General features: G+C 38.4%; 1 protein-coding gene across 2 annotated transcripts in view; it reads right to left on the bottom strand.

Moving 5' to 3' along the window:
- pitpnc1a (phosphatidylinositol transfer protein cytoplasmic 1a) overlaps positions 1 to 23,629 on the bottom strand; it is a 112,328-nt gene that overhangs the window by 2,938 nt on the left and 85,761 nt on the right. For both annotated transcript variants that reach the window (XM_079624005.1, XM_079624004.1), the window contains 4 exons: positions 16,502 to 16,573; positions 7,726 to 7,821; positions 840 to 995; positions 329 to 392 (listed from right to left, as the gene is read on the bottom strand). In XM_079624005.1, coding sequence (XP_079480131.1) covers positions 329 to 392; positions 840 to 995; positions 7,726 to 7,821; positions 16,502 to 16,573 — 388 coding nt within the window. The remainder of the gene's footprint in view (positions 1 to 328; positions 393 to 839; positions 996 to 7,725; positions 7,822 to 16,501; positions 16,574 to 23,629) is intronic.

The raw sequence follows: 23,629 nt of genomic DNA, 5'->3' as shown, positions 1-23,629 counted from the left end.
GAATGGCTTTGCTTTCTGTAATCTGAACACTTTCAGTGTTCATGACTAAATTTGTTAAAGAGGTGTCATCTAATCAGTTTGGTCAAGGTCTTTGACGAGAACATGAACATCTTTAAAAAGCAAGTGAAACATCTCTTTACTGTCCACTTGTTCTTGAAGTGACTCATGCAAGACTAAACTCAGTTGAGAGCTATGGATCACGACACATCTGTGAGGTTTGTTAGTCATGACTCTGGGACAGTCAACACAAAAGAAACCACCATGAAGGTAAAGAGATGAATAAACAGCAAGCCTGATTAGATGACAGGCTTGTCAATGCCAAACTTACCAATCCACTCGTCAACCCAGGCGAAAGCCTGTCTATGACCCAGCAACAGCACATCCCTCACCACCTAGAGAAAGACAGGTTCAAATATATGGTGATTGTGATTTTGCTAAGTATTTTGCAAAGTAGGACAAGTGTTGGTCCTGGAGAATTAATTGTCAAAATAAACAGACCAAAAACACTCCAATTCTTGTGTTACCCCAATTCTAACAATAACCCTAATCTAGCACTAACATCAGGAAAAAATTAAAGGTTAACAGTAATGTAGTTAAAGCCCTAGCTCCAGTGGAAAGATGACTAATCCCAAACCTAAAATCTGATTGGTTGACAAGAATGTTGTTCCAAAACAACGAAAAAGCTGATGATTCAGGAATTTGTCCATGCAATATTATGGTAGGCACAGCCAGATGGACACATCTATCTATAGATCTGAGGGATCTGCAGTGAGAGCAACTGCAAGGTTGGGATTTTTGGGGGCTCGTCTGGGATATGCATGTGGAAGGGTGGAAGTGACCTTGTGCACAAACTGTTCCACACGTGTCTGAAGTCCCCACACCTCGAACTTCACGGTCACCAGCTTATAGGAGCACATGACGGGGTCCTGCGTGTCTCTCCACCCCTCCTGCAGTGAACCCCGGGATGTCTTCTCGGATTTAAAGTGTCTTGGGTCCTGAAGTGGAAATACAGATTGAAAAATACTAGAATGTGACATTTTAAGCTTTTTGAAACTTTACAGCAGAATAGAAAGAAGACCGGGAGATGATGGAAAGAAAAAAAGGCGGGACCCAGATCGAATGAACCATCACACGCCAACAATGCAAAACACTAAACCAAGGCTCTGACAATTGGATATCCCATTATACAGTTAAATTACAAATGTTAAATCAGTAGCCGCGTTTCCATTACCCTTCAAATTGCGCAAATTGAAATTGCGAATTGAAAATACGCTCAATGGAAACACGTCAATTTCGCAAAAACTCTCGTTTATCGCAAAAAAGTTTTTACGCTCGCATGAGGAGGTTTTTCAGCCAATTCGAAAAAGGAATATTTCGCAAAACTGCAATGGAAACAGTTTTTGCGCATTTACAGTCACCTGACTTAGAAGACGCGGTGTGTTTGGGGTCCGTGTACGCAAATAATAATAATTATCATCATTATAACATAGGCTACATATTTAGATGAGGCTTTTATCCAAAAAAAAGGAACAAACCAATTCGTCAAATGTCATTCATAATACGGGTTAGACAATAATAATACAGAGCTGAGATTATCACAAATAAACACAATATTTTGACGCATATCTAAGGGTATGTGTGGAGTGTGGAGCGCACACTAGGCTACATGGCACGGAGGCGCGGGCGTGAACATTTTCCTATTAACAGTGAAACAACTTAATATAGCCTACTCTATAATTTCTGGTCATACAGAAAATAATAATACATTATTTGTAACTACGTTTATAGTTGTAAACAATAACAAGAAAATGTTGTGCTTTTGTAAAATAAAATAAAACAATCAGGCGCGTTTTCATGATCTCCGTGAACTGGAGCGCGAGAACTGAAACTAAATATAGCCTATGTAGCTAAAGCTTGAAATGTCCACTTTAAAACGAACAAATTCGAATCGAAAGCTATACATTTTGTTCTGATCAAGTAATCCGTATGAAAGGTGCATTTCTCTCTAAAAGCGCATCTGCTTAACAGCGGAGATGGAGATGTTTTTAGCCGAGTTAGAAAACAATAGTTTAATAATATTAATGGCTCTTCTTATTCAGCACTGCGGGAAAATGTCAATTCCAGGTTCTAATTTGGCCTTAGAAAACCAGTAAAATCAACATCTTTTCCATATTAATTTGTGAATATTTTACATGTTTAATAAAGGGGGAAAAAGTCATTAAACAAACATCTGAAAATTCGTCGATATTTACTTTTTTGCGCAGCAGTTGGTGTAGCCAGTTCAAATTAAAATTGTGGTGTTCAACTTTGCGTTTTAAAAAGACAACCGTTTATTTTTCGTTTTTCAATTACGGGTTTAAAAAGGGAAAAACGAATGGACACAAAAGTAGCCTACATGGATCGTTTGGAATAGGAGACAGCGTTCTTTATTAAATTCATAAAAGAAACAATAATTAGCCTATAGGAATACTGGATTCTAAACTTCAAAGAAATGCCACAATCAAAACCTCAGCGCAGAAATGAGGGTGAAACACCCAGAAACTCCTTATATTTCGTTTGGAATAAGGGTCTTTCCCTGCCATTAATGCTTGGACGTACGTCTCCTTCCATTAATAATAAAAATGTCTAATGCGGTGGCTGTGAGATTATATAAACCAACGTCCGCTGCCGTGATTTTTGGAATGACTTATCGCGAGAGAAAAAAGGACGTTTTAGTCGCATAACATCGGTTAATGGAAACGCCGTCATTTCGCAATAGTTTTTTATCGATATTTAGATAATAGCGCAAAACATTTGCGCAAATCTGTAATGGAAACGCGACTACTGTTGTTAGATATTTTTTTTACTGTAGACATGTCCTTGTATTCGTTTTTTTTTTCTGTATTTGTAAATGCTGTATTTAACATTTTTATTTCTACTATAAAATAATTATTTTGTATATAAATACACACACATGCATGTATATATTTAAGAAAAAAATTTTATTTATATATAAAATAGTTCTATTTATATATAATATAAATCATATAAAAATATATATGCAGTATATAAATGCAAATATTTCTCAAATATATACATGTATGTGTGTGTATTTATATATACAAAATAATTATACACAATACACACACATATATTATGTAAACACAAACTTTTATTTTGGATTCGATTAATCGCGATTAATCGTTTACAACCCTATGTTTAATGCCTGTACCTGGCATCCAGTTCTAGCTGATGAAACGCCTTAAAGCATATTGCATCTTAGTAAACATGCAAAGAATAAGAGAGCGAATGCCATTAAAAAGTGAACATTGCTTTGCTCTACTCACTCTAGAGGAGTGGACGTGAGTACTCTACACACCAACTAGTTGTTATCAGTACCTGGCCCATTTATACTCCTTTTCACCAAATCACTTTGCAAAATGATCACCTCTCAGAGCTTTTCCCTATCCTTCTTATGCAGATGATAATCAATTAATGTATTCTCCTTTCACCCTTTTACAACCAATTACCATCTGGTATTATCACATTTTTGGCAAGCATTTCTGCCTGAATAACTTAACTTGTTGAAACCCGAGCTGTTGATCATCCTACCAACCCTGCCAAGACTTTGTCTTTTAACAGACAACAAAAACATCTCACAAAAAAAACCATAATGCCAAGAATCCTGGAATCATGATCAAGGAGGTCTATTACAGCTGGAGACATCTCTCTGTTTTATGAAAAATTATTTCATCTTTGCTCATGGGACACAACTGTTTTTTGACACAATGACCTGAGCTGTTAATGCAATGTGACTAATGTAAAAAAAATAAAAATAATTGTCTTAGCATAAACGGCACAAATAATTCCTTCAATTGACCATGACTAACGCACGTAAGCCTAAAGTATACTTCAGTTTGGATGTGAATGCTAGCGTATGCGTCTAGCCAAATGTGTAGCCTTTCAAAGTAAATTTAATTTTATAGCACTAGAAAGTTTCATTCTTGTTCAGTGTCTGCACTACTTCTCTCCAGAAGTTATGACTGATAAAAATGTCTTTGTACTCGTTTACACTAAGGTTGTGCGTATCACTTAACACAAACGCAGGTCACCGTTTGCGCCTATTGTTGTTGCAGTTTACAGTAGTTTGTTGATATTTTCTGTTTCTTTTTCGACGGTGAAACAACGAGCCGGGTTAGGGTTGCCACCTTGTGGACAAACTAATTAGTATGGAAGCTTGTTTCCGCCACAGAATACAACACATTTTTATCTCACAATTCTGACTTTATAACACACAATTGCAACTTTATATCACAATTCTGACTTTAACACACAATTGCAACTCTATAACACAAAATTGCAACTTTATATCATGCAGTTCTGACTTTATAACACACAATTGCCTGTTATGAAGTCATAATTGTGAGATATAAATTCACAATTCTGAGGAAAAAAGTCAGTCTTTTTTCTTCTTCTTAGAATTGGACTTTATAACTCGCAACTGCGAGTTTATATCTCACAATTCTGTCATCTTTACTCAGAATTGCGATTTTGTAAGTTATAAAGTCAGAATTGTGAGATATAAATTATTTTTCTTCTTTCAATTGGACTTTTATATCTCGCAATTCTGAGAAAAGATGACAGAATTGCGTGATATAAACTCGCAATTGCGTGTTATAAAGTCAGAATTGCAACTATATCACGCAATTCTGCCTTTAAATCTCGCAATTGTGAGAAATACAGTCAGGATTGCGAGATGTAAACTCGCAATTGTGAGATAAAAAGTCGCAATTATCTTTTAAAATGTTTTATTCTGGGGTGGAAACACGCTTCCATAAATTAGCACGTGTACATTATGCAGTTGATGAAATGTGCATCATTCGCACTATCCGTATACGCATAACGTAGCCTACGTGTAAAAAAACTAAGTATACTTTGGGCTTACAGCGGAGGGAAAGGGACCTTTGTGAAAGGACTCGGTTGCTCACTTTTGTTTGGAACGACCCAACAAATAGTGTCCCCTTCCCGCAGTGTCCTTGAAAGGCCACACAAATGCCAGCTGGAACTTCCCCAGAGTGAGAGCTTTTCTGTCTTTGACTCAGATCCACAAAAAAGGCAGTTCAGCAACACAGGACTGTTGAGATCTCTGCAGGACTGCTGGGGGAACCATGGTGGGTGGCACTTCTTATCCCCTTAAAATACACCTTTAGTCATACTCCGTTAAAACTCATCTATGACAATTGAATTATACCTTGCAATGCATTGAGGGTGCATTACACTGTCAGTTTAATGCCATGTCTTAACCAGATGCGGTTCAGTTTGCTGGTGTTTAGCTCTTTCAGCTAAAGTGGCTAATTTACTATTTAATTACCCCAACATACTATGATTAGATTATTTGAATCACTTCTCGCAAAATATTTCTTCTGTTTAATTAAACCATTGTTAGTGCGCTGTTGATATTTTGCAATGTTATTTTTTTCTCTTCATATTCCATTCAATCCGTTCACATAATGGCATGCATTTTTGTTTATTTTGACAAAATAAACATTGACAAGATTAAAGGAACACGCCGACTTTTTGGGACTTTAGCTTATTCACCGTATCCCCCAGAGTTAGATAAGTCCATAGTACATACCCTTCTTATCTCCGTGCGTCCCGTAACTCTGTCTGACGCACCCACCGCTAGCCTAGCTTAGCACAAAGACTGGAGGTAGATGGCTCCAGCTAGCATACTGCTTATTTGTACTAGGGCTTTGACTCTGAGCTTCGTTATTCGAATATAATTTGAATATTTAAAAAAATAATGCTATTCAAACGAATATTAGACAGCCTTTAATAGTCAAACCTGTTATGGGCATTATTTTTTGTAAATGTGTTAGCTTGTAAACGTTGTTTTCAATTCAGATTCCGAGGCTTTTTCACGCCTGGTGAAGTTGTGAATCGCGAGCTCATTATCTGGGCTCCTGTAGGTGACGTTAGCGTCCCGGTTAGCGCCTATTTTGTATACCAAAACAATGGCCGCGCCAACGCCTACAACAACCACAACTGACGAGGAGTTCGAAATCTGTCGAAAGCATACTGTGTGTGTTTAATCCAGGGTCTGATGTTTAATAACATTTTTAAAAAAGTCGTGACAGTGTGTTTTTCTTCTGAAAAAATCATTGCCTGCCTATTGACATTGGCAGATACACTGCCCTCTGGTGAACAGAACATTATACAACTTAAGTTTGATACCAATATAGGTCTTACTGAAGGCATTTAATGGTCAAAATATTGTTAATAAATATTAGAATATTAATAAACAAACGAACTTCGAATATGATTTTTGGGTCAAAGCCCTAATTTGTACACGCTGTGACAAATACAAATCACAACATGTAAATAGAAAAATGTTAGCGTTATTTTGTCACTCATTGGGACCAGTATGCTAGCTGGAGCCATTAACCTCCAGTCTTTGTGCTAAGCTAGACTAGCGGTGGGTGCGTCAGACAGAGTTACGGCACGCACGGAGATGAAAAAGGTATGTATGGACTTATCTAACTCTGGGGGATACAGTGTGTAAGCTAAAGTCCCAAAAAGTCGTCGTGTTCCTTTAACATTTCTTGCTTTGTTGCACTGTGCCACATCAGGACATAATGCTAAGGTTGTTTTCCGTGACACAAGTGATTTTATTAGTCTAAATGAGGACTAGAGTGATCACACTTGTCAGTCCCAGAATGGCAGCTGTTCTTTTCCCTTCCACATCTAATTCCACCTCAGCTTTTCTTTTTCTTTTTTTCCCTCTTCAAACAGAAGCACTGCTGGCCTGGATCCTCAGATAGCAGCAAGCTCCTGCCAGAGAAAGATAACACCGCGCTGCTCTCATCTGTCTAAGCTCACCTCTGCACGAGGAGAGAGACCGAATATGAAAATGAATTACTGCAGCGGTACAGTGGAGAGGTGATTCTGAGTCCTGCGTGTATCCAGTGGAGATCTCAACAGGGCCTCTTTAATAATTCAGGATTGGCTTAAAAATAACCCATACTCCTTTGTTTTCTTCTATGTGGGAGAAGCACTCCCCTGTTTCTTCCAAACAAAATCCCATCAGCACTAAATACCATATCAACCGAGCTCGAATAAATAAATCATAGAGGTCAGTGAAAAAAATATTGGATGTGAATATGAAAGATGGAGGAGCACTTTAGAGGGAAATATGTACATTTTTATTGCTTATAAATCTTTTATAATTAATTTAAAGGCACACCGCGGAACTTTTTGGCCACTAGGGGCGCTAGACCTGTAACTTTCACGTCGAGCGCCCCTAGAGGCCACAAGCGCCGCCGCACTGTCGCAAAAGTCAAGAAGACATCCACGATCCCTCTCGCGTTTTCTCTTTTTTGCCGCCTCAGAAGCAGTTTTACACTTTTTCCTTGCCTCAGCCATGGCCAGGAGTCGAGCAGGCGGAAAAATAATAGCAAAAGTGTTAGCTCCTTGAGTATATCAGAGCTTGTGGTCACGTGATGGTCGTAAAGTGATTCGTTCTCCAGGTCACATGACCTGGCCAAAGACGGTGTGTCTTCTCCAAACTTACATAGGCGGTATTTCAAGAGGGCAGCCCCGCTCGGAGCATTGATAGTGTCAAGCGCTGTATATTGGCCTGGGGAATCATTTAAAATAACTCGTATGCTTCAAATCTTTAGGTCACAAAGTCCGCGGTGTGCCTTTAATGATTATAGATTTATGTGGATTATTAAAGAAATATCTCACCTCGGACTCCTTGTAGTAGCGCTCCGGTATCTCGTCGTAGGCGATGTCAATAAAACACACCTCCGTTTCTTCCTCTCTGAGCTCCGTATCAAAGATCTAGAGGACAATGAGAGGTGTTTAGAAAGACAATTAGTGAGAAACAAAAAATACCAGCTTTAAAGATGTCGGGATGCTCCAACTCAACCTTAAAGGGGTACCATGTGTACCATGTACCATGACCTCGAGCCAAAAATTACTCCGAACCATCCCTTTAGTTTAACCAGATAAGTTTCCTTCATCTGTCCACACTGAAAGCAACTATGATGCCAGATGCAGCACAACCTGAACATATTTGATGTGTGAAATACAGGTATGTGGAGCGGATGAGATTTCACTTTGAGTGGAATTAGAAACCAAGCAACCAATAAAACATCTCGTCGTTGTGGCTCATTGCATTCACGTGTTGTAGACGAACAGATTAACTGAAGGTCGCAAAGTTGCTGTGTTATTAGTTGCTATTCTCAGACATCACAAGTCCACAAGACACCCACAGTCCGGGAGTCTGATACAAATTTAAAGTCAAGCTTTTAATGTTGTTTATGTGTCTATGTGGTGTTTTTAATAAGCTTTAAGACAAGCCATGTGCAAATGCATAAGTCGACACCGTTGCTGAGTATTTTCTCTTTAAAACTGCAGTGAACCAAAGACAGTCTCAAAAACACAGTTTGAAATCGCTGGTGTTTCTGACGTCACAAACTACCTTGTAACCAATCAGACATTAACATTAGCAACACATTATTAGTCGTTTGATAACATAGTCAAGCAAATGGCTAATCATATTACCATTATGTGTCATTGTAAAGACCAGTGTGCAGCGTTTACCTCAGATCTCTGAGCTGCTGTGAGTGAGTGGAGGCGGGGCTCATTTGCATATTCATAGAACCGCGTATACTAAATGAAGCAAGGGTGTAGAGTTACATTCAAGCCGTTTTAAGACATGAAGAAAAACATTTCACAGGAAAAAACTTTTAAATATGTCATTTTGGTGATCAAAGATGAGTTTTAAGGGATATGATTATTGACTACAAGGGACTTTAAACAGTCGGGGTTACAGTCTGATTTTTTATGACCACAGAGAGTCAGGACCTCGGTTTAACGTCTCATCCGAAGGACGGTGCTCTTTGACAGTATAGTGTCCCGTCACTATACTGGGGCGTTAGGACCCACACAGCCCACAGGGTGAGCGCCCCCTGCTGGCCTCACTAACACCTCTTCCAGCAGACACCTGGTTTTCTCAGGAGATCTCCCATCCAGGTACTAACCAGGCTCAACCCTGCTTAGCTTCAGTGGGCAACCAGTCTTGGGCAGGCAGATGTTGACCAGTATAAGCTGCCGTGTGTCAAAGATCTGGCTACGTGACACTAGTTTCTGGTTTCAGACAGCAGATCACATGAGCTCCACTATCTGCTCTCCCATTGGTAGTTAGCATACTGTGCATCAAGGCTGGACTACACTACATGACTTTTGGCCAGATTTGTCCCCGATTTACAGTCTGGAGGAATGGACGCTTTAGATGCCAAAAGTCAGAGGGAGTCTGCAGATTTTGGGCAGAAAATCGATTAGTATATGATGAGCAGATTATTTTGCATGCATTTGGAGAATATTCAAACATGATTTTAGAACACATACTGTTTTTATTTATCATGCAGCGAGTAAAAGGTGCATATTTCTCATTGGGTTTGTTGTTTTCGGAATTACTAGTCTGGTAATGTGTGTCGTTTAGTGTATAATTTACACTAAACTTTGCCGTTACAAAACTACTGTTAGGATTGACTAAAGACACGCAGTGAAAAATTAGCGCTGAAAAGGTTATTTTTGACCTCTGACCTTATTGCATATGCATTTGTAGGAGTTTCCCTTTCAGGCGCAAAATCTATAGGAGGAGAGTATTTAAATGAATCACGCAAGGTGAATTATTAAGGTTTTCGCTCGTCAATGCACTGGTTTTTGCGCCATTATTTACCGCCCAAAAAAAGCACGTCTTAAACCAGACGCTACCTGGTCGATTGCGTCGGTCATTATAACGGAAATGATCTGACTGCGTCTGTGTACTTTAATTTGCGTGTCGTCAGTAGATCAAGTGCAGAGCTTTCACACTCCCATCGGTGTTGTTTTAGGATTGCGCTCTCACACTAATTTGCCCTGTTTAGTAAATCTGCCCCCTAGTGTTTTAAAATGTATTCAAATTTTTTAAATAATGGCGTATTCCAACCTTAGCAGCTCATCTTTGCCACATCACAATCTTTGATTCTTACTGCCAGTGAATGACGTCCGGTTGCTTTGCTGCATCAAATCTCGCTCTCGCTCTTTCGTTTCGAAACTCGAAAAATTAGAATATGGTGCAAAAGTTCATTTATTTCAGTAATTCAACTTAAAAGGTGAAACTAATATATTATATAGACTCATTACATGCAAAGTGAGATATTTCAAGCCTTTATTTGTTATAATTTGGATGATTATGGCTTACAGCTTATGAAAACCTAAAATTCAAAACGGGAATATTGTGAAAAGGTTTTCAAAAGCTGTAATCCATAATCATAAATTATAACAAACAAAGGCTTGAAATATCTCACTTTGCATGTAATGAGTCTATATAATATATTAGTTTCACCTTTTAAGTTGAATTACTGAAATAAATGAACTTTTGCACCATATACATTTTTTTCAAGTTGCACCTGTAACTTTAAGTCTCGCTGTTGTGGGTAATAGTAAAGAGAGACCCAGGAATCCTCCAGCACTTCTACAGCTGCAGACCCGATGCTCTCCACAGGAAGGAGCTCTCGGTCCGCACGCGAGTCACTGTCAGCGAGTGCGTTCATTGCATGGGCTGCCACTCATCAGTGCTTGCAGCCGAACAAAGACACTAATGGGCGAGAGCGCTTTGCTTCAAAGGATCAGGAGCTTTCAGGTGCGAGAACGGCTCTCCTGTTGTCTGTCACTTGTGTGGCTTTGCCAATTACATTGTAATTCTTTTCGCATCCGAGTGACATAAGCTTCATGGATGACATGGAGAGAAATGTATAAAACCTCTTTATTTAAAAATGTAGACACAAAAGGAGAGTGCACTCGCTGTGAGAGCAAGGAATGGATGTCCTGAAATTGTAAAAACAAAGAATAAAAAAAAAAGGGGGTGACATGACAAGAGTTGCTGAATATTTTACAAAACAAGCTATGGTGGACCTTATCAAGAGAGATGGGGAGGAAGACAGAAAAGGGAAATTTGAAAAGGACTTGAATGATGGCTCTAATATATACCAACCGTAATTTCTGAGATGTGGCCAATCACGGAGTCGAAGCACGAAACTCGGACACGCTTGTTTATCAAAGCCGGAGAACGAATCTACAACAAACTCTAAAGACTCCCAATGGTGTTGATAGGCAACATTAAAGTAGACTCCTGCTTCAACGCAGACTAATGCGTGCTGGAGTGCACGCTTTAAACTTCAAAGAAGCCAACATGGCTCAAATGTAGGGGAAAAAATATTTAAAAAATCAGAAATAGCCTCTCACGCCAATGAATAGGCGGAATACAGATCAAGGATTTGTGTTTTCTCCTCTTACAGTTCTGCAGGTGCACAACGACAAGAGGCAAATGAGGGGGTGGGTTCAAATATCTCCTCACTGAAGACTGCAAAGTGCTACCCGTCGATTAAGAAGAAAAAAAGCAAGGTCCATAAAGAAATGGTTTATTGAGTGTGGTGTGGAAGAACTTGACCCGTCTGCACAGTCCACACCTGGACCCCACTGAACACCTTCACCAACATTAGTGCCGGACTTCACTGCTGCCTGTGTGTCCGAACGGGAGCAAATCCCTTCATCCATTTCCCAGCGTCTAGTGGAAAGTCTTCCCGAAATAGAAATGACCATGGTTCTGTAATTGAATTCTTAAAAGCTGAAACTAATATATTATATAGACTCATTACATGCAAAGTGAGATATTTCAAGCCTTTATTTGTTATAATTTTGATGATTATGGTTTACAGCTTATGAAAACCCCAAATTCAAAATTAGAATATTGTAAAAAGGTTTTCATAAACTGTAATCCATAATCATCAAAATGATAACAAATAAAGGCTTGAAATATCTCACTTTGCATATAATGAGTCTATATAATATATTAATTTCACCTTTTAAGTTGAATTACTAAAATAAATGAACTTTTGCACGATATTAAATTTTTTCGAGTTTCACCTGTGAGGTGTATAGTTTTTCACTAACTATGTTTCCATCCACCTATTTTTATGAGCATTTTGGAATATTGCATAAAAAAAAAAAAGAACCGCTGGATGGAAGCGCCAAGATGCGCATAAATTCTAATAATGCAGAATTTAAGCCCATAAGACGACACTACAATGGAAATACATTTACAGAATAAATCCCTCGAATAAAAACCTCATGTGACTGTGCCTCAACAGTGGACGTGATTAAATAACTTTAACGATTAAATCTCTTGAAGACATGAGATGGAAATGGTGCTTTATTCTCAAATGTTTTATGTGATACTCCAATTTTGGGAATAAATCAAATTCGCAACTTTGGATGGAAACATAGCCGCTGTCCATGTATCATGTTTTTGCACTGAAAAACATGACACACAGAGAGTGGAATGGGGACAAACACACAAACAGCCAGGTCTAAAGACACGTTAAAAAGTATATCTTGAGCACTTGAGTGTTTTTAGAATGGCGTCACTGCAAAAGATGTGAGCGCAATGGTCAAACACATCCGTCTAGCGCATATTTACATAGAAAATCAAAGTAAAAAAGTAGTGAACTGTTCTCAGGGTATGAATCTTCAGTTATGAGTCCTCTGCCACAGATCCAGTTCGGTTTGGTTCCACTAGTGGTGTAGAAATATCTCACAGCAGCTTAACCCTCTGGGGTCGGCAATCGCGCCGGCGTGATTGACTCGCTTTTTTTCTTACCAGTGCACAAGAGACTCAAATGACTGTCGATTGTTAAATATCTACTTTTATTTGTGTACACTCATAATAAAAACAAAATTTTCTGCTTTTCGAAACTTCATAATTTATCTGATTTTCATCGAGTTTGGAAGACACGCTGTGAGTTTACACGGGATTTACCTCGGAAGAAGAAGAACGCGATATGAAGATTTTTAAGGTAAGACACGTAGGCCTATTCCCATTTATAATAATTAGCATGTTATTGGTGCAGAAACTATTGTACTAGTTGAACTGGTGCCAGACTAAAATGTATGAAATCGATGGAAACATGTTGAAATATGAACTATAGACAGGTAGGCAACCTGTCATCTCAAATCTCTCTTATTTGTCATCCCCTTTCCCTCCAACCACCTGCACCTAAAGAACTGCTTGCACAGGACGGGAGGCTCAACAGAAGCAATTACTTTAAAATAGCCATGTGGAAGCACATTTGTATCAGGTCAAAATGGATCCATCTGTGATGTAGGAAAAGATTTTGTGGTCCGATGAAATTGAAAGGCTTTTAGCTGAAAATTCAAAGTGATATGGAGCCATTCTAACACTGCCCACACCCTCAGAAACACTAGCATCATGCGGCCTCTCCTCAGCGGGAACCGGCCATCTTGTTCAAATAGACGGATTAATGGTGCAGGATATAGAGAATTGAGGCAGGAAAACCTGTATAGCTTTCATCGCTGCAATAGTACATAATGATGCTGAAATAAAACCATTCATTTTAATGTTTTCACAGTGTTGTGTGTGATATGTCATTCGGCATCGGTCTGACCCTCATGTGTTGATTTCAGCACCATGGACAAGGCTAATCGAATGAGATTCCTGCCCGCCAGCCGCAGTTACTAAAGAAGTGTTGGCATCTCAGCACGGATGGAGAAAGAATGCGGCGCTCTGTTATTTCTCACCTGTCGATGCCGAAAACAGGCCTGAGGCGGACCATCCAGCACCCCACGATCCCCCCCCCCCCCCCCCCCCCCCCCCCCCCCCCCCCCCCACCAGATGCTGCCCTGCTCCTACACCTCTCCTTCACGGTGCCACGGGCACGTTCATCTTTCAGTCAATCATTTTGTCTGCCATCAATCATTAGTCTCGTTTTTCATTTGTTTTCCAGTCCAACTCACTGTATTCCAAGATATATTCTCGGTAGTGCAATACTGGAGAACAACGTTGGCTGTCACTACCTCATCCCAGTACTCGGTAAACACACGAAAAACCCTGTCAGCGGTGCATTTAATCACTGTAAGTTCAAGCACGTCATTTGCAAATGTTAGATCTTCAAAAACACGCACGCCTCAAACCGATCACAGGAGAGGAAGAACTATCCACCTGCAGCGAGTGATCTTAAAAAGCTCTCGTTTGGGGCAGAGGATAAAAGCGTCACTCGATGCCGAGAGCAAAGGAAGAAAACGAAGAGAAATTCTTTCCAAGAGCGAGTGAGCGTGTGTGTGCGGAGACTCGCTGGCAGTGCAGCAACGGCTCAGACGGACAGTAACAGACGCCTGGAACAAGCTCTCCGACTGACTGCAGGCCAGCGTTTCTGCAAAAAAGTCAAACTTACACAGAACTCTGTCCAAGAGGGCAAATCCCATCTGAAATCACCAGCGATTTTTGGCTTGTGTGTGTTCCAGTAAATATGAACAGAATTGCGCAATCAAAATAATTCTGAAGATTTCTGTCATCATTTTCTGAACCCTTTGTTTAAAGCTGCAGTCCGTCGTTTTTCCTCTTTGTCGCCATCTCTGTTAGAAATCTGCAATTGCAGTTATTCGCGGAATTATTAACTGTGCGTGGGTAGTAAATCGGCATGAAACAGCGCGGATGAACACTATGTATCGAGGGGAACCTGTCGCTGTCGCGTCGCTGTGGATACTGTACTGTCATCAGCAATCTCAGAGTATACTTTTTGAAAGGGTCAACATTAGAATTTTCATCGGAAAATGTCATCTGAACAAGTAAGTAACATTCACGTTTGTTCTGACCAAATTCGGGGGGTGGGGGGAAGCATTGCAGTAGCTATATCATGCTGATTAAATCTAACGATTGCTTATATCACGTCAAAACGTGAAAAATATTTTTTTTTCTGTAGCCACTCTGAAGTCCGAAGTCTTTGGGTTTTACAACTGGTGAATCTCCAGTTGTCACTGGTGATTGTCGCTTTAAACTTTCGGGATCCGCCATACAAAGTGCTAAGCTAAATCTCCACCATCATCCACACACGCTAGCCGGGGACTCCTTCTCTATGTGTACAGAAGTGACGTAATGACGCAAAGACATGCTCGAAATTCCCGCGGAAATCCACCAGTACCACTGGAATTAAAATCATTATTACAAGCTTACCGTTTTGAATCGAGGTAAGGCAAGCAGATCGTTTTGAACACTGGCTGGTTAAGTTTTTTTTCAAAAATGTCTTTTTTTATATTTTTAAACCCAAAAAAGTGCCGGACTGCAGCTTTAAAGAGGTGGTATAATGCCCTTTTCACAAGATGTAAAATAAGTCTCTGATGTCCCCAGAGTGTGTATGTGAAGTTTTAGCTCAAAATACCCCACAGATATTTTTATATAACATGTTAAAATTGTCACTTTTTGAGGGTGAGCAAAAACGCACTGTTTTTGTGTCTGTCCCTTTAAATGCAAATTAGCTGCTGCTCCCGGCACAGGGGGCGGAGCTACAAGAGCTTGTGTCCTTTTACCTCACACACACACACACTGAACATTTCTAAAACTTTTAGCCTTTTATGTTCAAACCGGAGTCAGAAAGATGGAGAGACTCAAGAAGAAGTGACAACATGAAGACAACATTTCTGAATAGTTAGTTGATGAATTTATAGCTTATGTGTAGTTATCTTCAAGTCATTGATTAAAAAGCAATTTCTTTAAAATAAAATATCTCCCTTTGCTTTGAACTTTGAGCGTTGTAACTTTGCAGATGTTGTTTATGCTTAAACTGCAACATTACACACTAACTAAAGTTAGAAAAGTGAAATCATAATCAACCACCGCTTTAAAACCTGTATGAGTTAAATCGTTATTGGTCACCCTTTACATCTGTCTGCGGGTTATGCAAATATTTAACCAATGAAAAGTGTCAAAGGTAGAGTAGGCAAAAAAAATAATAATAATTATAAACACTTTTTGTTATACTGTTTGAAACTCTTCACATCCTGATAGCCATCAATAATAGTGGTCTAAATATTACACATATCTTCCGTGGAAGTCTCAAGACTAACAAAATGTCCATCCAAACATTGCATTCGGTCCGAATAAAGCCACAAAATCAACTTTTGTTTCCGCCCAACAGCAACAGTATACAGAGACCAGGTGCTGTTGAGCACCACAAATAAATAGAAAACGCACCATAAAAGGTATGTGAATATGCATAAGAGATTTGTGAGTGACATCTTATGAACTGAGTAACTGATGAAAGAATATTCATTTTAAGGTGAACTATCCCTTTAATAATGAATTCATATCTAATTAAAGAAGTAATACATAAAGTAGGCTAATAGATAAACAAGGACAGATCCACAACCCTAAAAAGTTTAATTGCGTTTCATTGAATTGAATTGCTCTGCACCCTGAGAAACTACTGGGCTTACCCAGTTATCTCATTCCACATACAAGTTACCGATCAACGGTTCTCACTACATTGTATTGTAAAAAGCGCTATGAATAAATGTGACTTGACTACAGAACAGATTTAGAGATGAAAGAGAATTGAGAAAAGACCAGAAAAGATGAAATCATACACAGACACATTCACACTTCATGCAGTATACATACATTGTCATTGACGCCTTTGTTGTCTTCATACTTTGTCTCAACGTGGATGGAGAACTTTGGCAGGAAAGAGCACTAAAGAAGAGAAAACAAGTTAGATGCGTCAGAGATGAGTTACATTTGGCAACCCAAGTCGAATCTGTACTCAAAATGCAAAACAAGCTTATGGTGATGTTTAGGGTGCGTTTGTTTAAAATGGAGAAGTTTTTCCTTTTGAGTTTTCCCGCGCACAGACGACATCATTGTCAAAACGATCCCCATTCACACGGATCCGCGAAAAACGACTAAAAACGCTGTATTCTCCTGCCAGGCCACTAGATGGCGATGAAACACTATAGACTGAACACGTAATACGCATGTGCATGACGCCATCGGCTTCAGAGATTCGCGTTTGGTAACACTTTATAATAACTGCACGCTATTAATCATTAGTTAAGCATTAGTAAACAGTTAATTCATCATTTATAAAGCATTAATTTACATTAAAAAGCAGTTTATAAATACAGCTACAAATGCTTTATTCTTGATTTATAAGCATATCTATTTGTAATTTCAAAATGAAGTATAGCATTATTTACAAACCAGTTATTTAAGAGTTGTCAGTGATTCATAAGATCACTTAGAAAGTATTAGTAAATGTAGTAAATGCAGGTAGTTATAAAGCATTTAGTAGTGGTGAGTTAACTATTTTTGTGAGCTCATCTAAAGTGAGGACTATTCATGCCTTGTAAAGCATTTACAAAGGAGATTTAAAGGCTCATTTGTCTTCTAAACAGAAAAAAAGACAAACACAACACAGTAATACAGAACATAGAAATATTAACAGCCTTTAAATCTCCTTTGTAAATGCTTTACAGTGCATAAATAGTCCTCACTTTAGATGAGCTCACAAAAATAGTTAACTCACCACTACTAAATGCTTTATAACTACCTGAATTAACCATGAATTACAGTATAAATACATGTTAATAAAGCTTTTACTAACACACTAAGTAACTATTACTATATGTCTGAATAATAAGATGTATGAATATACATTTAAATAGTTTATTAATCATTTACATACACTTTCTAAGTAATATTATGAACCACTGACAACTCTTAAATAACTGGTTTGTAAATAATGCAGTACTTAATTTAGAAATTATAAATTGATCATTAATAACATATGAAAATATAATTATTAAACACATTATAGATATGCTTTTAAATCAAGAATAAAGCATTTTTAACTGTATTTATAAACTGCTTATTATTGTCTATTAATGCTTTATAAATGACAAATTAACTGTTTACTAATGCTTAACTAATTATTAATAGTGTGCAGTTATTATAAAGTGTTACCTCGCGTTTTTGTTGTTTACACGGAAACCGTTTTCAAAAACTTGCACTTTGAAACCCGTTTTCAAAACGCCGTTGTTGTGTAAACGAACGGTCAAAACGCATAACAAAGTTTTACGTTTTTAGTTGAAAACGGTGTAGTGTAAAACAGCCCCTAGTGCATATTTGAAATAAGTTCTCCTCAAGTTCACACAGGTGTAGATAATCACACTAACTATCAATCAAAATGGCCCATCAACTGTTTGGTTACCCACATTCTTCCAAATATCTTCTTTTTAGTTCCACAGAAGAAAGTCATACAGGTTCGGAACGACAGGAGGCTGAATAAATGATGATAGAATTGTCATTTTTGGGTGAACTAACCCTTTAAGTATGCATACTTTATTTCCACTGCATATAAGAAATCAACAGACAAGTAGGGGGGAAAACAAACACTAACAATTAATAAATAATAAATATATCTATGCAGGAAAATGCGACTGTTAATTCTATTCAGTCGAGGAACTCATTTTCCACATCCATCACGAGAGGTCGAAGCCACGATCGTGAACATGCGTGCTCTCAGTAGATCTGGTGTACTGCACGCTTCAGTACGAGTGTGTTTTATGAGCCTGGCGTTGTGCTGTAATGATGAGCTCTTTTCTGCCTCGCTGGATTTATAGCCTCCCAGTCCTCCTCCCCACACGAGCCCCTCGGAGACCCAACACACTGCTGCCTGATTAGATTAAGCATTGCTCCCGCAATCGCTATAGAGATCAATAGAGGCCGAGTTACGTAACGCTGGAGGAAGTGCTGTTGCAGTGGGGGAAGGGCGAAGGGTCGAGGAGAAGAGAAGAAGTGAAAACCTTTGGGTGTAAGCCTGCAAAGCAATGCTAGAGTGTAAAGCTAGCGTGCCTCCTCGCCGGCTACTGTCTACATACTAGTGCTCCTGGACAAGCAACTTTCAAGCAACTACAAGCTACTCATCATTTCAAGTAGTTAAACTACAGTCAAGCTCTTTTGAAAGAGTAGTTCGCTACATTTTATGCTACTAACCCTTAAATGCATTCCTCGGGTCTTTATGGACCCGGGACATCACTCACTACCCTCCTCCTCATCCATTCTTTAAAGTTAGACATCAACCTTCTTAGTAGGGCTGTAAATGATTAATCGCGATTAATCGAATCCAAAATAAAAGTTTGTGTTTACATAATATATGTGTGTATTGTGTATAATTATTTTGTATATATAAATACACACACATGCATCTATATATTTGAGAAATATTTGCATTTATATACTGCATATCTATTTTTATATGATTTATATTATATATAAATAGAACTATTTTATATATAAATAACACATTTTTCTTAAATATATACATGCATGTGTGTGTATTTATATATACAAAAGTAATTATACAGTACACAATACACACATATATTATGTAAACACAAACTTTTATTTTGGATTCGATTAATCGCGATTAATCGTTTACAGCCCTACTTCTTAGTATTCCTCAATCTATTGATTATTAACAACATAGGAAGAAAATAAAATTATAAAGGGTCCTATTTTAACGATCTGAAATGCAAGAATCAAACGCGAAACGCAAGTAACTTAGTGGGCGGATCTCGGATAAATGACTCTTGCACCCGACGCAAATCTAAAATGTGTTGGTCTGAAGTAGCTACATTACTCGTAAGTGAGGTTTGGGCGGAACGTGCAATAAACCAATCAGAGCGTCCTCTCACATTCCCTTTAAGAGCGGGCGCGCGTGTTCCATGGCGGATTGCTATTATAACGGCGGGTTTGCCAACGCACACAATTTACATGATGGTAAAGGGGATTTCGCAGTCTTCAGATTTTTGTTTCCTGGTTCTTGACGGACAGCCCACTTTGTCAGATGTCCTTATATACCGATGTGTCTTGCCACTATTGAGCAAACAGGTTTGATCCGTCATTACTACAACTAGCCTGAATAATTTGGGTAAATGTGTAAGCTATATTTATGCCTATTTTTTCACATCTTTATGGACACCACAATGATTTCCCTCGTGTGGTAATATTTTTCCTTGTAATTATGTATGGTTTGTAAAAATATGAACTGCTGTAGATGAGAGAAGCAAAGTGTATGCGCGTTGTGCACACGCTACATTATGGCCAAGCATGCGCCCTGAAAATAGCCTCTGAATATGCGCCACTGTCTTTAGACTAAGTTTTTTCTGGACTGTGGCGGAGTTGTTTTCTAAATCCGCAAAATAGCACCAGGGGACGTTCCGCTGAAGATTTTTCATCTTTATTCCTCAAGGTGGCGATGTCTGACACACAATGAAGAAGTGACGTTTCACTCATAGTCACAGCAGGCAGAAAACAAAAGAATAGGAAATATTATCAGCAAAACTTGAAATGACTCCGTGATTAACAGCATAGCATGAACTGAACACTATCAGACATTAGTGTCACTGTCATCTGATGGTGGATCTGGTGAAGAAGCTGTCGGCGATCAAAATATTGATTTTGAAGATGTTAAAATATTTTTGAGAATATGTTTGAGATGGTGAATATGAGCCAGATGTTGAATGTCCCTGAAGACCCGAATATGTAATAATTATTTGGGAAATTCATGCATTTAATGTGCACTTGTAGTGTACTTCCAGTCTTAAAAGTATATTTTTAAAAGCTGTACTTGCAGATAATAAAATAAACGGCCACTTAAGTGCACCTTAAGAGACGCGTTCATTATGTTCCTATGTTCATTATGCACATTCTTTAAAGTACATTTTTAAATCATAATATTTGAATGATCTATTTTCATGCGTTAGAGAAGTTCACTTATTTTGATGTGTTGACTAACAAACTAAAGTACATGTTGAAGTACCTGATTATAATTTGAATGTTATTTGATATAACTTTTAAAGTTACAAAGGCCATATTATGCTCTTTTTCAAAGTCTTGATGTTGTTTTTGGGCTATATAAAAGTTTTTCAAGCTTGAATGTTCAATAAAACACATTATATTTCCCATATTCTCCATTGTTGCAGCTCCTCTCCCCCCAGTCTGTCAGTAACGCTGTTTAGTTCCTGTCTCTATGAAGCCCCTCCTTCTGAAAACACTGTGCTCTGATTGGTCGTCTGGATCCGTGTGCTGTGATTGGTCAACCGTTTCGAGCGTGTTTGGAAAATGTCCCGCACCAGTTTTAACACACTACTAACTAACTTAACCAGGCCCCGATCCTTTATTTTGCGTATATGCCTTGGTCGGGAATTATTTAAATGAGGAATACGTGTTCGTTCCCGGAAGAAAACGCAAGACTACAGAGACACTGATATAGAGAGTAACTCCCACTGGAGTAACTCTCGCTTTTTCATACTCAAACAGCAACTTTACGCACTAAAGACAGCTGAACATGTAAAAAAGTAGAATTGGTCCTTTTTTAATATATTTGAAAAGCTAAATTTGAAAGTGCATTTTTAAACACTTGGGTCTGTTTCATACTTTAATCCACTGTATCCTCAGCACGCACTACATTAAAAGACATCACAGAGATTCTAATAATGATGGGTTACAGAATGTATCCTAATAAAATGAAATTAGTGTAAAGGGAATATCGTGCAAGTGTCTTTTTTTTGGCAGTACAGAGCAGTGAACACCCCCATGTTTTCTGCAGACTCGGTGCCAGCAGGATTTTTTTGCCATTTATTTTCTCCAAGGAGATTTGAAACGATTCTCCATTAAAGTCTCGTCTCCAGTAAAGACATGAACCAAACCAACCAGCTCAAATAAAACATTACAAAGTTTGATCTGGAAAAATTGTGAATGACATAACTGAATGAACTACTGAACCGTTTATCGCAAAGTAATTAGGTAAGGGATAATGTAGAGCGAGGCGTTTGTTATAGCGAATACGACCCCGATGCGAATACGATACATTAACCCGCTTATTACATGGCTACCTACCAAATAAATCCATAAATTGACAACATATTGATTTAATAAGGAGTTTATTGATTTAAAAACGATTGTATTGCTTCCGCTAAAGAACACTGTGTCCATGGCAACGCTCTGTTTGTCATGGCAACGGTGTGTTATCCTTAGCAGCGGTGTGTTATCAGGAAATAACAGACCGCATTCTACATTAGAATTTAACCAAGCCATGTAATAAATAAATATACAGTATTTTCCGGACTATAAGTTGTATCAGTCAAAAAATGCGTCATGAAGAGAAAAAAAACCATGTATAAGTCGCACTGGACTATAAGTCGCAGTTATTTAGAAATTTATTTCACAAAATCCAAGACCAAGAACAGACATTTAATCTGGAAAGGCAAGTTATTCAGCTGCACAATAGCACACAGAACAACAGGCTGAATAGGTGTCCGGTATGTTAACGTAACACATTAACAGTTATTCAGCTGCACAATAGCATAAAGAACATATACCTGGGAGGCTGAATAGGCTAAATTAACATAAGCCAGCGAGTCCAACAAGTTACCGGTAAGCAAGTTCACCAAGCTTCCGATCTCACTCCACAACACTGAATACACTGAACTCTTCCTCGGTGTCGCTTCTGAACAACTCCTCCAACTAGAGCGCCCTCTCGCGGCTGTAGACGGTAATATTTTTTCTTGGTTCATCTCAGTCAGTATTAAAGGGCACCTATTATGGAATTTTGAAATTTACCTTTCATGTAGTGTGTAACATAGATCTAAGTGAACAAAAACATCCTACAAAGTTTGAAATATGAAAGTGCACCGTATATAAAGTTATTGTCTTTCAAAAGTAAGAGTCGACTCTGAGTCATTTTTATGAATCGTTAGAAGACCGAAGCTTTTTCTCTGACTAGATGACGTCAACTTGTCAAGTTATTTGAATACGATACGCCCACTTATTGCGCTCCAAGGCCAGGGAAAACTGGAAAACATCATGGCGACGAGACGCTGTGTTCTGAAGTGCGACTCAAAAGCCAACTTTTTTCATCTGCCCAAGGAGGAGCATTTGAAGACTAAGTGGCTACAATTCATATAACTATACCACAGAAGTATAGTCCGAGCCTTGTGCTTTGTTCGCGCCATTTTGAAGACGATTGCTTTTTAAATGCAATCTAACTTGGATTCGTGAGCCGGCTGATATTGAAGGAAGGTTCAGTTCCAAGTGTATTTGCATCAGCTTCCTCCTCCGTATCACAACCTGTAAGTGTTATTAATAATTGTTGCTTTTATGTTTTATGTAGCATGCTTAATAATTATTTTGTTTGTTGTGTAAGCACCGTTTAGCTTCTAGGTCTTCAATGGAAATTGTATTGAGATATGTGAAGTGTTTGTCGTTGTTTTCGGAGTTGTCTTAAAAAATAGAGTAATACCTCGTAGCAACGTAACTGCATTTTTTTTTTGTAAAAACGTTTTGTTTATGCATCGGGCTAATGCAAACAAAGACTGATTGTGCTTTTACAATATGAACTCTGATGGGCTATGCTCGCTAACATAACATTAAATTCTTTATCTTATTTTTAGTTTTTTACTACAAACTACAAAGCAGTGGACTATAATCATTATTATAACACGATTTAATTGATAAAAGCATCATTGTACTCCGTGTTAAACAATAAGTATTATCTCTGTAAACACTGCTGGGTCATCTGACCAATCGCAGATTAGCGTCGCGCAAAGGAGGGGTTTGAAAAAACGAGTCATTGAACGAATCATTTGGGAGTCGGTGAGCAAATCAGGTAAAAATAAATGCATATTATACGAAAACAAAAGTGTTTTTTGACATTGCATGCACGTAAAACTGTTGTTGGGGACTCCC

Source organism: Phoxinus phoxinus, assembly GCF_949152265.1.
Source record: "Phoxinus phoxinus genome assembly, chromosome: 1".
Classification (NCBI taxonomy): domain Eukaryota; kingdom Metazoa; phylum Chordata; class Actinopteri; order Cypriniformes; family Leuciscidae; genus Phoxinus; species Phoxinus phoxinus.
This window is presented reverse-complemented; position numbering and strand designations above follow the sequence as displayed.